Source organism: Crotalus tigris, unplaced genomic scaffold (genome assembly GCF_016545835.1).
Source record: "Crotalus tigris isolate CLP2741 ecotype Arizona unplaced genomic scaffold, ASM1654583v1 scf7180000017633.3093840, whole genome shotgun sequence".
Lineage (NCBI taxonomy): Eukaryota > Metazoa > Chordata > Lepidosauria > Squamata > Viperidae > Crotalus > Crotalus tigris.
Window position 1 is genome coordinate 1,746,698 of NW_024096527.1, and position 15,190 is coordinate 1,761,887.

At 38.5% G+C, this 15,190-nt stretch overlaps 1 protein-coding gene across 2 annotated transcripts in view; it reads left to right on the plus strand.

Annotated features, from left to right (window-relative positions):
* Nucleotides 1–4,117: 4,117 nt before the first annotated feature.
* PTBP1 (polypyrimidine tract binding protein 1) overlaps nucleotides 4,118–15,190 on the plus strand; it is a 42,491-nt gene continuing 31,418 nt past the window's right edge. Inside the window, exons 1-2 of one of the 2 annotated variants that reach the window (XM_039334724.1) lie at nucleotides 4,118–4,384; nucleotides 8,742–8,772. In XM_039334724.1, coding sequence (XP_039190658.1) covers nucleotides 4,377–4,384; nucleotides 8,742–8,772 — 39 coding nt within the window. In that variant the 5' untranslated portion in view covers nucleotides 4,118–4,376. The remainder of the gene's footprint in view (nucleotides 4,385–8,741; nucleotides 8,773–15,190) is intronic. The other variant, XM_039334725.1, reaches the window with a different exon arrangement.

A 15,190-nucleotide genomic window follows, 5' to 3' on the forward strand; every position in this document is an offset into this window, starting at 1 on the left:
GCTACAATGTAGGTGCAAATGCAAGGCCTGTGTGAACCTTCCTTCCTTCCTTCCTTCCTTCCTTCCTTCCTTCCTTCCTTCCTTCCTTCCGTTTGATACTTTGGTCCTCCATTTTAACTTTGGTGCTACATGGCTAAGTTTATTAACATCTATATAAATATTAAACAAACCAGATAATCACTCAGCATGATTCATGAATCCATTTTTTATGAGTTGTAAATCATTCTAGAGAAAAATTTTTTAAAAAGCATTTCTATGTTCTTCAGAGGCTATTGAAGAGGAGGAGGAGGAAGAGGAAATAATAATGAGGGAAATTGGAAAAGCTATGGTTCCTCGTGAAACATTATGTTATTGTAGTTGATTATGAATAAGCAAAACAAAGCCTAGGAATAAATAGGAAAACATAAATTCTAAAATTTAACATCTTAATGCTTTTTACTGTACTTCCAAGAAGTCACCATAAGTTCATTTCTCTACTAAAAATTGGTTGTACCTTCTAAAGTTATCTAAACATTGTTGTGCCAAAATTATACTAATGATAACCAGTTTTGTATCACGTTATTAATGACTGGATGATGCTATGAATACTTTGTATGTCAACTAGTAGTGAAATGACTAGAGTAAATTTTTTTTTCACAAACTACTTAGTTCCTCATAGAAATTGCTGTATGCCAACTAAGTGCTAGGCATGACCTGAAATAGGAATGGGGAACAATGACAGCACCCTACAATGTCTTAAATTCTGTATTTTCCCCCTATATTTGGAATACAAATAATTTCATTTTAAAATACGTGTTCCATATCCTGAGAATCAATAGAAATTTAGTTTACCTCTTTAATTTAATTAAGTTCACAAGATTTTACACTACACCCATCATATCAGTGAAGGTATTTTTAACATTGTCAGAGGAAGAGCAGCAAGGCTTGGTTAAGCATCATGCAAGAGAGATCACAATGAGAATGTTTTGCATGGGAAATGAAGCTAGGTCCTTCATGTCTGTAAGGGAGCTTTATTCTGTACTGTAGTGCAGGAGGAAAGAGAAAAATCTATTCTATGAAGATGTTAAAAGTCAACACTGACTTGATAGCACATAATCAATGAATATTCCCTATTGAGAGGCTAAGTTCACATATCACCTAACCCATGATTTTTCATTATGGCTAGGTTCACATATCACATAAAGGCATAAATCCTGGTTTCTACATATAATGACTGGAGTCACATATTGAACTATGCCAGAAATAAAACATATTACAGTATGTAATGTGTCCTGTTTCAACCTCCAAGCTCTTTGAACCACTCTAACCAACTGATCTGCAATATTTCAGCTAAGCATGATGGCAGAATAACATTTTATCTATTTTTGTTGTCACCTACTGGTCATCTGGATTTTTGCAGCTTAAATTTGGTAGCCCATTTCTAATACTGTCTTCTAATGTTTCCTTCATCCATCTGGTCAATAAGTGGAGCACAGAAATTACCAGAAACCTAGCATCTTGTTCATCCTGGCACAGGTAATCCTAACTCAGGTAGTCCTTGAGTTACGACCACAATTGAGCCCAAAATTTATGTTGCTAAGTGAAACATTTGTTGAATGAATTTTGTCCCATTTTAGGACCTTTCTTGCCACAATTGCAAAAGGGATAACACTGCAACTGTCATAAATATGAATCAGTTGCCAAGTGTCTGAATTTTGATTATGTGACCATGGGGATGCTGCAATGGTCGTAAGGGTGAAACCGGCCATAAGTCATTTTTTTTCATTGCTCTTGTAAATTTGAACGGTCACTAAATGAACTGTTGTAAGTCAAGGACTACCTGTACTTATTCTTTTATTTCCTTTTATGGTGATGAATAAGGGGAAAAATCGTTGATAGGGGCAGCAGGAGTCAATCCTTCTCTGGAGCAGGACATGGCAGTTGGTTCCCATGGGCTCAAAACACCCTGTACAACAGCAACACTTCAATATCCTCACCTCAGCATTTGCTCTGGAGAAGCAACTAAAAAACAAGTTAATTGGCTCCACTGTAGAAATGTGTTTAAAGTGCCATTGTTAGGATATAGGAGTACAGGACTGCCTGCCCAGGGTCAAAGATGACACAGTGAAACCTATCTGAGTCCAACTGCTTACACTTGCTGGACAGAATCTTACCAAACTTAAGCTATAACTTTCTTACCTGACTTTATCCTGAGATGTAACAACCTCAAATCTCATGCCCTCCCCCTCCCCTGGGACTGCACCATTTCTTAATTTGGGCTTCCCAAATTGCCCAAGAAAGCTCTGTGCTGTCAAGACTTCCCTCCATTGCTTCTCCAGGTGCACATTCCATCACAAGCAATGATCTCTACTTTTAGTCAGCACAATCTCTGTGGTTTTTTAGGTCGATCAATGTGTTTTCTGGCTTGGTGGGCTGGGGGGGAAGAGAGGGAATGGTTCTGTGTGAGTGGCAGGCGCGTGGGCTGTTCCAAATGGGCCATGGCCTAGTAGTTGGGGACCCATTTTAGGTGACTTAGCATAATATGTAAATCTTGTCACAGCATTTACTGCATGTTCACAATCCAAATCCACAAGTATTTTTCTAAGATGATAATGATGACTGTATTTGTTAAGGCTATCCAACTCCAAGACTTATAAGCGCAAAATAGGGTAGAGCAAAATACAACAAAACAAAACAGCTAAAGTATTATCTAACAGCTAACTTCAACAAAACTAAAGTCCAAAGGCTCACTGGAATAGCATCGATTGAACCGACTTTCTAATAAACAAGGAGATACAGCCACCCATATTTCTGGGATAAGGTATTCCATCAAGTCGGAACCATTACCAAGACGGTCTGTTCATCCAGGCCATGAAGCCTACTGAGGGAAGTTAGCCCAGAAAAGGAAATATTAAAAAGGCAGAAAAATATATTTTTCCTCAAAAGGACTTTTTTAAAACCAAACCTGGCCCCTAATCTATCTCTCTGCCCCAAGCAAGAGCTAGCCCCATACGAATGCAGATGTAAAACCATCAGATAATTGAAGCCAGAGCAATCAAGACGACAAAAGAGAAGATCTGCATACCCCACCCAAACTCTAGTAGTCATTAGCCCCATCACCTGGGAAGCAGGATATGATAATAGGATTAAACCACAGATATCAAGGCCTAGACAAACACTCAGAAACAGCCTCAAGGTTCATGCCACAGGAACAGGAAACTATTCCAAACAAGGCTAGAGAGGGTATAAAAAACCTACTGCCCACGTGCTCTCTCTTTTTTCTTCTCCTCTGCTCCTTCTTGCAAGGACCATCTTTCTGCTTCTTCAATAAACTGTAACCTTCTTCCCAAAGCAGTCTCCATGTTGCCTATTTATTCCCGGCTTCGATGAACCAGGATGAAGACTTAGTTCTCACACTACTAAAATACATGCCAATATATTCTTTTGTGTATTCGTCATAAGTAAGCCACGAATGGGCAGCGGTAGAGAAGGGCCCATAGTTAGGGGTTGGTAGAAATTGTGGTCTGGGTTACAGCGGGGTTTAAACGTATATATAACTTTTTTTTAAACTACCAAGAGTGATTACATATCACAAAGAGTCTTACAAAAAGTCAGATTTTTAAATCACTTCGGGCAAAACCGCTTTGAATTTTCCAAGAAAGAATATAAAGGGAGGACATGTGGTTTCAAATATAAAATATTAGTGTAGATACGATATAAATTCTTATCAAAGAATGGGCAGAAAAACGACCTCAAAGAACAATCAACGAGTCTAGCAAACTGCGCTACAATCACCGTCTTTCTATTGTCCTCAACTTGCCCGGACAACTTTTTAAAAGTCTTTCAGTAGATTGCCCGGCGGACTATGGTTCTGCCATCTTTCAAAAGAGCCGCCACGGCTTCAACGCCTGGCCTTCGACGCCACCATGTGCAAGTCGCCCTTTGGATTCATTTGCCCGTAGCCACAATGGCGGCCGGGACAGACCGCGTTCAAACAGCGAAGAAAAAAAAAAAAAGCAAAAAACTCAACCCTCCACCTCTTTTAAGATGGCCGCCCCCCCCCCTCGTCTTCACCGCCAGCGCTCAAGAAGGCCTCGCGAATCCCACGGCGGGCAATCCAGCCGCGAGCCGGAACCCAACTTCGCCCCCGTCGCTTAGTTTCCACCAATGAGAAATCCCCGTCGGCTTGCGCTGGATCGAAACGGCGAAATTCCGTTGCCTGCCCGGTCAAAAGCAACAGCCCAAGCAGCCAATGAGTTTTTAGCGTCGGGAAGGAGTCGAGGGCGGAGCCTTTCAGCGCCGCCATTTTGTGAGTCTATATAACACGTAGCCGTTGGATCCGCTCCTGCTACTCCAGCGCCTGCACTCCGCTTCCCTTCGGGTTGCCTTCGTGTGCCATGGACGGGTAAGCGATAACGAGAGCGTGGCATGGCGGACGGGGGGACGGCGTAACTTGCGAGGTGATATTGTTTCGGGAGAGCTTACCTGGCCGGGTCGCGTAACTGAGGCGAGGGAGCGGCCGCTCTCCGTCCAGCGTGAGAGAACTCGCCGGACGCGGCTGTGGGTGTGCAATGGAGACAGAAACTGGGCCACTCGCACCATGGCAAAAACTTTGGCCGAGTTCTGGAAACAGAATTGAGAAGACCGGGGAATACACGTACCGCCGTCCCAGGACAGCCCCCTCCCCCCCTTTTTTTTCCTGTACCGGAATTTGCCCTTTTTAAAAGTTCTGCGCCGGCGCCGCCATCGCTCCCCCTCCCTTCCTCGCTCTCGTGCGGCGCGCGCACGCTCCCGGCCCCTCCCTGGATGTGCTCTAAAATTATCCTCCACGCGCGCGCGCGCGACCTAAATCCGGCTGCCCGTTGCTGATATTCTGCGCCTCGAGTTCTGTCTGCAGCCCTTTCTGCTTATCATTTCCGGCACATGGTTCATGGTTTTCCCCAACCTGGTTCCCCCCCCCCACCTCACCCCCGTCGCTCTAATTCAGGAATATGCTCGGTGGGGGAAGCTCGTATAGTTGTCGACCTGGGGTGTGCCGGATTAGAGTAACTGTCGCGGCCTTTGCTCCATCTGCTCCCCTCCTGCGCTTTTACTCAAAAGTCCCAAATGCGCGACTTGCTCAACATTCCGGATATGAACGCGCCCGTGCGTCCTCGCTCCTTTCCTCGCTTCTCCATTTTTTTTAATTAGCTCTCAAGGTAGTTCCTGCTGGGTTCGGCTGCCTCGTGCTCGCTTTTCTGGCCACGCCCCCGTCCCACATTTGGCCGCCTTCCGTAGCCCGGATATTAATTAGCCTAAAGGGCTTTCTTTTCTGCCTCCGCCCTAATCCCACTCTTGCTTCTCTTCGACTTAAAGACAAAATAATTCCCGAGTGAGGAGACTTAAAACACGTGCATTAAAGAAAATAAAGGTATAGTCCTATACGCGGTTTATGTACTGAACGGTGACCAAAAAGTTGGAGGCATCTAAGAGATAAAATGGTGTGTGAGTTAGAATTTTTTTAAAGATGGTGTGATGGCTTGACACAGATGGGAGATCAGAGGCGTTTAGCCTAAAGAGTAAGAATTGTGGAGGGAAGATAAATGATATGGGGGAGATAAAGAGAAATTTAATAAGCCTTCCTTTCTAATTACCTCTGAATGTTCAGAGATGCAATTCCTGATGATGTGATGATCTGTATTCAGAATAGGTTCTTTTATCTAATTGGTTTTTATTCCATGACACCCATCTTTTAAAAATATTTGATTTACATTTGAGTCCTAGATCCCGTCATTTATCTTGTTTCAAGTATTTTCTAATCAGAGTGAAACCTAGTATGTATCCTTCTCCCTTCAGTGCAGTTCCCTATCATATCTTGATTCAAAGAATTTAATTTTGCTCATTAAACCAAAAGGCTTAAGAGCAATTAATGACTGTAACATGACAAGACAGTTCTGTAGTGTAGCCTTCAAGTTTACGGTTCATTTTAAAAAATGAAACTTTTGTAAATAAGAAGGAAACAAGTTAAAGATCAGTTTGTACTGTTAAGATCAGCTCATGTATAAATAGCTAAATGAATCATTATCTACCAGGTAGTAGCTGCAGAATACCAAAAGCAAATAGGATCAACTAATATTGGATATTTAAAAAACCCAACTGAAATTTCTGACCCCATAGCAGAATATTTAAAGAGATCTGTAGGACACCTGGAAAACTATAAGTTGGGTAGTTCTAAGCAAACATGTTAGTAATGAAAAAAAATAACTAAACACATGGTGAAGAAACATTTTTAAAAGAAAATCCTCATGGATTCCATAAGGATAAACTGTTCCATTATTTGAATGTATCAGCAACACTTTTCAATATGCTGTACTTGGGTTTTCAGAAAGTCTTTGATGAAGTTCTTCATAAAGGGCTCTTGAGTAAACATAGTAGTCCATTGATATTCTTACCTCTTAGATGCAACATACCTCTAAATTCAATTTCAGGGAAGCAGCAACTGGAGGGAAATATATCTTCATCTCCTAATGTAAACATCTCTTTGACTACATTGTAAAATAAAAGGAGGACTAAGATTGACCTTGGCCTAATCCATCAAAACTATTCTTGCAAATACTCCGGTTTTGCTTCTTTTCTTTATTTACTCCGAACCTTTGTACTGGTAATTGAATTCAGAATCTAGACTTGAAATATATTTAAAAATTGTGATCTTCTTTGCTGTTAATATTTTTAAAAGCTATTTCATGGAATAGTAATATTTCCCCTTATTACATTACATTTATTTTACACTTGAAGTTGTAGCCTTTTATCTTCCTTTTTGTGGATGTGGTCATATCTATATCTTAGAAATACATTCTCATCCTTGTGTCATCAACCTTCAGAAGAGAGGGTAAGTGATACAATACAGATAGTGCAAAAATCCACTTACCAACTTGTATAATATATTGAGATGCAGTTATAAAAAAGGGAACTTTTGATATTATACCATGTTTTGTCATTTTAATGTTACCTTGACTAGTTGCAGAAACTGCTCTATATCCATCCCATTTTTCATATATCAGGCATTTGTTATTTTTATCTGTTCATTGTGAACCTGGTCAAGTTTTTAAATAGAACTTTTTTGTTTGATGACTGGTATACCAGATAAGCTGGACAAAAGTTGTCAAAACTCTCTGAATGATGGGCAAAATTATATCTATTATTTGTAAATAATTGAACAGCAAGTACTATACATTGTTTCTTCATTTGCAAAGCATAGTTACAGAAAAAAAATCCCTCCCTCCCTTTAACTTTTCTCAATCCAGTTTTGGAATCAAGTTTGGCAATTTCCACTTTCCTTAAAAAAATTTTTTTAGCAGGCTAGTGTACTGTAATTCTTGCTTTATGCTTCCCTTAGAAAGCTTTTTTTTAAGCCAAGAAATGTTTTCACTTTTCAGTTAATTGTAGATGTTCTTGGTGGGAACTTCATCATTTCTTCCTTCTGTAAACCTAGAAGAATAAAATGCTTCCTGTTACATTTTGCATGAGAATGAAGAATTTCCCTGCAGGCTTTAATGGGTGGGATTGTTATCTGGGTGTGGAGATTAGAGGTAGCTTTGTTTTTTATCTAAGCTGTTTAAAGATGATCTTGAGTAATAAAAAGTTTAGAAATTTAACTTAGGAGGTGTTACAATGTTTGCGTGGACCTCAAGAGGCAAATGATACACTGTGATGTCATCTTGTATAATGGCATTTGTATAATAATGTCACATGTGAGTTTCCATTTTGGAATTATTACGTGGTATTAACTGCCATTATTACAAAGTTGGAAGGGACCTTGGAGATATTCTATCTGCTCAAGCAGGAGCCCTATACCATGTTAGACAAATGGTTGTCCAACATGTAATACTGCATATTATTTATTTTAGCTAATCTGTCAGGCCAGCCAATATTATTATCTCTGAAAGTATAAGAAAGAATTTCTTGAAAAACGTAAAGCCATTTATGCAGCCTTTGTTCCCCCCAATGTATTTCTTTGTCCTTGTGACTACTACTTTAGCTTCATTCACAGAAATTCTTATATGCAGTGCTGATGCTGGGAAAGGGGTGTGTAATATGTGCATGCAGGGACAGTGTCAATTCCCTTAGGGCTGCCCTAGCTGCCAAGAGAACATAGCATCTGTTGAAACTGTTGTAGGCTTCGCAATGACGGCTGATGAGTTCATTAAATCCAGGGATTAAAAAAAAAAAAAACCTTACTTGATGCATAAGATTTAAAACAAAGGGTGTAACCTTGTTATTTAGTCTTGAAAATCAGGTTTTAGATGTAGTTATATGTCTGCAGGAACAATTAACCTTGTACTACCATAAAACTTAATTTGATGTGGGAGGCATTACCATAATCAAAAGCCTACTATATAGAGTTGGGTGGAGTATTTTTTTCTCAAGCTTAATGGAATTTGTTTCATTCGGTTTGTCCTCTAACTTGTTTTAAGCATGTGGAGATAAATGTCATGTGGCTTTTATGCATTGAAATATATGTGCAATATTGTATATTTGGCTTGAATATAGTCTGAATATTGTATCACATTCTTAGTAAGAGCAGTTTTTGTGGTATTTGTAGTAGACCTACTGGGAGATGTGTATCTTCCTATGAATTAAATTTCTGATTACTTTTTTGTGTCTAGCACTATTGTAAGCATGCATTGTCTGCTAGGAATTTCACATTTTAACCTTCATTTCACTGTTTTATTTCACATATTTTTGATGTAAATTGGCTAACTATGTAATCTTTCTTTTTACAGCATTGTCCAAGATATAACAGTTGGTACAAAGGTAAGTGTTTTTAATCCCCTCATTGTTTCAACAACTGCATGTTGTAAACCATCCTCACAGAACTAGGCTGTTTTAAGACTTAGGTCTCTGAATGTTAATGAAATGAGATTTCCATTGTGCTTATCACATTGGTATTGTGTGATGCTTTTTTGGGAGGGGGTTGCCATATTCCAGGGGAACAGGTTCCTTGGAGCCATCTTGGAAAGATGGGTTAATACCACACAGAAAGCAACTTCCCCTCTCATCCAAACTTCTAGACTGTAAAATTTCAAAAGAAAATATTACATTCTTTGCTGTGTATGGAGAGTAATAGTGAAATTGTAGAGGAACATGCCAAAATTGTGTGAACTTGAGAATGCTTCAGAGATATTTGGTGATATGGAAAAGCAATATTTGACAGAATTGTGCAAACAAGGTAACTCAGTTTGATATTCTAAACAGTATTAGATCAGTTCTGCTTGTGGGAAATAATTTTTTGAAGCTTTCAGGTTTCCTCAGTGCATATTGAGAAGTCTTTGTTGAAAGGCTGGTACTTAATTAAAAACTAGTCAAACATCTTTGAATAATACAAAACATGACTATTCAGTCTGGATATTTTGGTCCTAGATTTATTACCATTAATTACAGAGATGATATGATGAATAAACACCTATCAGCAAATTAATGAGAAATAGGTGTTCTGAGAATGCATCCCATCTCTTAGCTGCTGAGACATTGTAGTCTTAATATGTTGCTATCTATGAAATGTGAATCTTCTAGTCAGCAAGATTTCCAGTCAATTAAATTTATCAGAATTATATTCAAATAGGTAAGCGGGAAGGAAAGGATGATGTGATTAAAATCTGAGTTGTGCAGAAAAATAATTTTGAAAATTATGGCATACTGGTTATGTTGAAGGCTGCCTGAAGTCTAAAATACTTGAAATATTTGAGATGCCTCAGTTTTTTTGTAATTGATTAAAGCTGTTTTTAGCTGTTGAAAAACTTGTTTTATTTAAAGTATTTCTCAAGTGCTATTGTTGCTACAGTATTGATAATTCAAGAAATATCAATTTTAAGAATTTTAAGAATTAAAAATCCAACAAGTAAAATAATAAACAACTTGGATTGCAGAAGAAGAGCAGCAAATATAAAAGATTTGAAGGCTAAACCATACAATAACCAACTAAGGAAACTATGTATGTTTAGCCTAATGAAGAGAAGGTTTAGGGATGACACAGTAGCCAATACTTGGAAGGATTGTCACAGGGAAGAGGGGCAGAATTTGTTCTCCAAAGCATCTGAAAGCAGGACAAGTAGCAATGGGTGGAAGTTCCTCAGAGCAAGATCCAACCTGGAACTAAGGAGAAATTTCCTGATTGAATAATCAGTGGACCAGCTTGCCTCCCACCTTGGGCAGGAGGTTGGACTAAAACTTTCTGGTCCTAGGATTCTCACCTAAGACTTGGATAAAGTATATTTGTCAAGGTTCCTGATCAATGAGACCAGATAAATCAGAACTCCCAGGCAAGAAAATTCCTCAAAGAACATGTTTATTGGATACATAATATTGACAGGTTCAAAAGTGAAACCTGATCTAAACTTTCCCTACAAGAATCTAATACAATGTAACAATTCCCACCCATGCTATCCAATAGAACATCTTGGTGGGCTTTCTGACTCAACAATTCTCTGCCTTCCCTCCGGCATGGAAATGACCTTGGTTCCCACAAGAGTTGTTCATGTTTAGACTACCAGAAATACCATCTTGCCCCTCTCCCCTTCTTGTGGCAACCTAGAACAAAAAAATAAAATAAATGGCTGCAGCCAGGTTCGTTGTAAAGTTGACAATATTATTATAAAGTTGTGCCTTATATCAGCTTTACCCAAGGAAAATATATGACTTGGCATGAAATTTATGCCCAACTCCCTCATCACATAAATATCTGTATTACTACAGAAGTAGTGCAAGCTCTGTAATGGGCTTCATTATACTCTGGTTTGACCTTGTTAGAGAGCAGTTCACTCTGTCAGGCTAGATAGACCTACTGTTGTACAGGGACTAGGATCTTTGTCATGGAAACAGCAAATATGGCTTCAGGCCACAAGCCAAGAATGTCAGTGGAGACATTCCAGGTCTTAATGTACATCTTCAGTTCTATTACATGCTGGCTCTTGGTGGGCTTGCTCTAACAGGCTTTATCACATATGTGAGCCACATGTGTTGACATAAATATTAACTAATGCTTCTCAGTTTAAAAAATATGGAAAGTATGTGAAGTATGCATCTTCGTCAGTTTTCTGGAAAAATTAACCCTTTAATTCAATAAGACAACAAGAACGTATGATTATTTAAACCTAGGCTTAAGCATTTGACTGCTGTATTCACATACCAACTGCTAGTGAATTGTATTTTAGGGAGCCACTTTGTGTTAATTGGCTGGTGTTAGGATTTTAATTCTTATTAGCCACCTCAGCTTTATTTGTAAGGTGGGTAGCCATATAAATTTTACATACATACATACATACATACAAATATGTGTGCATGTCTGCTATGCCCAAATATATGAACTCTATTATGGCATCATGTGCTGGGCTAGTTCATATGAAATGCCGAATCAAACTATTCTAGCCAGTACTTTGTGTAAACCCGGTTGTTGCATTGCAAATTAAGGAGCATTTAGATCATAGTTCTCATCCAGAATCTGAAGGGGTTTTTTCTGTTGTATCACCTGCCGCAATATTTCTTGCTGTGTTTTTACATAGTGTATTATACATGGTACAGCCTTATTAATGTGTTTTGTAATTTTAGAAGCAAACTATAACAGTTTGGTCACACGAAGTAAATCAAAGTTTTAAAATAATGTTTGTGTTTTAGATTCTGAAAAATGAAAATCACAATAACTATTCTGGCAGAAAATATTGATGTCCTCCAACCAAAAGTATTTGTCCTATTTGTACTCTTATCAGTGTGGAGAAAACAGTTTCTGGAAAGTTGTGCTAATAGGTTTCAATAAGCAGTAAATGTTAAATTAGGTACAGGTAGTCCTCATTTCACAATTGCCTCAGAGAGTGAACTCCTATTTGTACTCTTATCAGTGTGGAGAAAACAGTTTCTGGAAAGTTGTGCTAATAGGTTTCAATAAGCAGTAAATGTTAAATTAGGTACAGGTAGTCCTCATTTCACAATTGCCTCAGAGAGTGAACTTTTGCATTTACAGATGTGATGAAAAAGTAACTTGTGACGATCATTCCTCACATTTACAAACTCCACAGGTCTGTAAAGCAAAGGAATGATAAGTAAGATCATAAGCATAGTTGGGGTTTTACTTAGCAACTGCTTCATTTTAACAACTGAGTTACCAGTCCCAATTGTGTTGCTAAACAAGGACTGCCTGTGTCTTATTTTAAATACAACAGTTAGGATCACATTTTCTGATAATTTAGCCTTCAAATCCCTGAAGATTAACAAGAATCGAAGAAAGGTATCTTCCTCTCAATAAGTGGCTAAGAGTAGATAAACAGATATCAACAGGTATCAGGAATGCTCTGGTCAACAGTAGTTCTGATAATTCCTGAAAATTTGTTTATTTTTAAGTGAAGCAAGTTTTATGTTTGTGAACTTCTACAAATAGACCGAGGCCAAGTGTTTATGCTGGAGCCCTGCTGCTCCCTGGTTATTGTGGGGTGGGGCGGGGTGGGGTGTTGCCATAATTGAACCAACTAGAGGCTGAAATTAGTTTTTATAGTTTCATGTTTGATTCAAAGGTTCGGTGAGATAAGAGTATCTCCACATCTATCTTTGTCTGTCTTATATGATATCAAAACAGGCTTCCTGTTTGGGCTCTAGCAACGCAATGCTTCCTTTTCCAATATTATCCAGTGGTACATTTATTAAGTAGAACAGCTGCAAACTTCAACTGAGAGACTAACTAGACTCTAGATGAATTTACATTGCTATTACACTTTATTTTGTCACAGTTTGTTGAATATTTTGTAGTCTGATTTGTAAAAAGTAAACTTTTAACTGTATAAATGTGCAGGAATATGTAAGCAAACTTGGTCAAGAGATTCTGTGTTCACCATAATGAAATAAAAGCATTAAAACTTGGCTTGGATGAGAATCTTGCAGTGCAATCAATGCACCTGTAAATGTTGGAAGCTGTAAACCTGGGTGTGGAGTTCTGTATCAGACAAGAAAGACTGCATAACTGACTATTCTGAGTTCAAGAACTCTGAGCCATTTGACAGCCCCACCCTTCAGATCCATTCAGAGTAGAGGTTTATTTTATGACTTGTCTCTAATAGTAGCTGGAAGAAGCCTGAGAAGGCTAAGAAGAGCAATACAGCAGAAGATAGCTGTGCTTTTGACCAGTCATGAGATCTTTTTGAAAGACAGACAAAAATTGATTTAACAGCTTAGGAACCCAACAGGACCAACAATGGAAGAGGTGGGGAGGGAACCTAATGTCTTCTGGATTTGCTGAATAAAAATTGCAGAATTCCCAGGCACCAACAATAGTATAAGGGTGTATGGAAGTTCTAATATATTATGAAGGGCATCAGTTCTATCTCTTGTTTAAAATTGATCTACCTCTTTCAAGTAATAAATGCTATGCCTCTTAAGTTTATTCTATATTTATAACTAAACAATAAAGGTGGGGAAGGTGATCCAACAAGACTGCATATTAGAATTTCAGAAGATGTCTTGGCTTAACTAGAGTTAGTAGAGACCATATTTCAATCTAAAATCATTGGAAATAAGTTTTCTAATCATCCAAGGAATTCCAGAATCATTGATGGATCTAACCTAGCCTCCTTGCAGAATACAGTTTATAACAGCATATATTTTTATAGGAAGAAAATATATACCAGTCATGGCGAACCTTTTAGAGACTGAGTGCCCAAACTGCAACCCAAAACCCACTTACGCATTGTCGAGTGCCGGGTGGGTGTGGTCCATTGGGTGGGCGTGGCTGCGGTGGTAACGGCAGACTGGGTGGGACTAAAAAGTTCAATTCCAACTTTGCAAGATCTTTTTTTATGTGAGAAGTTGAAATTGACTGATTTTTTTTTTTTTTTGCACACGGCGGCAGAGGCCTAAAGTGAAAAGGTTTTATAAAATCCAGCTGAAGGCCTAGGACTGGGGCGACGGCACGTGTGCCCACAGAGAGGGCTCTGAGTGCCGCCTCTGGCACACGTGCTATAGGTTTGCCACCACTGATATATACTTTTATAAGAAGAAATATTGTGTGTGTGGGAGAGAGAGAGAGAGAGAGAGAGAGAGAGAGAGAGAGAGAGAGAGAGAGAGAGAGAGAGAGAGAGAGAGAGAGAGAGAGAATGAATGAATGAATTAGGGATACCTGTTCTCTGGATTGAAGCAAAGGTTTTATTCATATTCCTAAAATTTGCTTACCTAACTTAGAACGTATTTCAGTTAACTGGAGAATATTAATCATGCATTAATTGTGTGTCATAAAAGACAGGATATTTAAGTTGCTGAAAGATTTGAAAGAAGTATAACTAGCCAGGATTCCTTTTGATTCCACATTGAAAATCTGAGACAAAAAATATATAGTTATGAATAATAAAAGATTTTAAAAAGTGGTTAAGCCATCTTGTTCCTCATAGCCAACATGGCTATGATTAAAAAAAAACAACTAAGCATCATTAGGCATGGTTAGTACTGGAACTGGGAATCAAGAAAATGCAAGGTGTACAGGCTTAGAGAGGAAATGGGAAGAGGGGAGATATGTAGGAAGAAGACAGTAATAAATGGTTTCTATATTTTTAACCAAGCAAAACAGCATGATGTGTCCATAAAGTTACGGTGAGTTGAATTAAAGGAGGTTTCTTATATTCTTTCTAAAGTTTGGATGCTTGCAGAGGAAAGATGTCATATTGTAGCATAAAATTAATTCATAGGATTGAGCATTTCTGTTATAATGGAACTCACTTTTTATTTTTTATTTTTGCTTTAATAACGGTACTGAAAAAATTATATAAAAGTAATTTAGTCTAGGTTTTTATTAAAATTTAAAACATATCTTTTTCACTGCAGTATGGACTTGTTATCTGAGGCCAATAAATGGTGCTCACATGGTCAGGTGCTTCCAGCTTATTTGTCCAGCTGTCCTGAAATATTGTAAACAGTCACAAGCATTTAATAAATGTGTAAATCAGCACTTTTCTATAATAACTAGAGATATTCATGGAATGGAAACATTGTTTTCTTTCAAACATGGAGCAAATCACTGCATTCCATAAGTTCTGGGATCAGCCCTAGCTTGGCAGAACTGAAACCTGGAACATTTTCAGGTTTCAAATCAAAATCCAGACACTGGTAGGTTAAGGCTGGAATGCCCTGCACCCTCCCCCATCTGAGCTGCTTTCTGCATGGCCCAGACTGGTGGCTTGCCTACCCCCCAAATTTCCTAGCA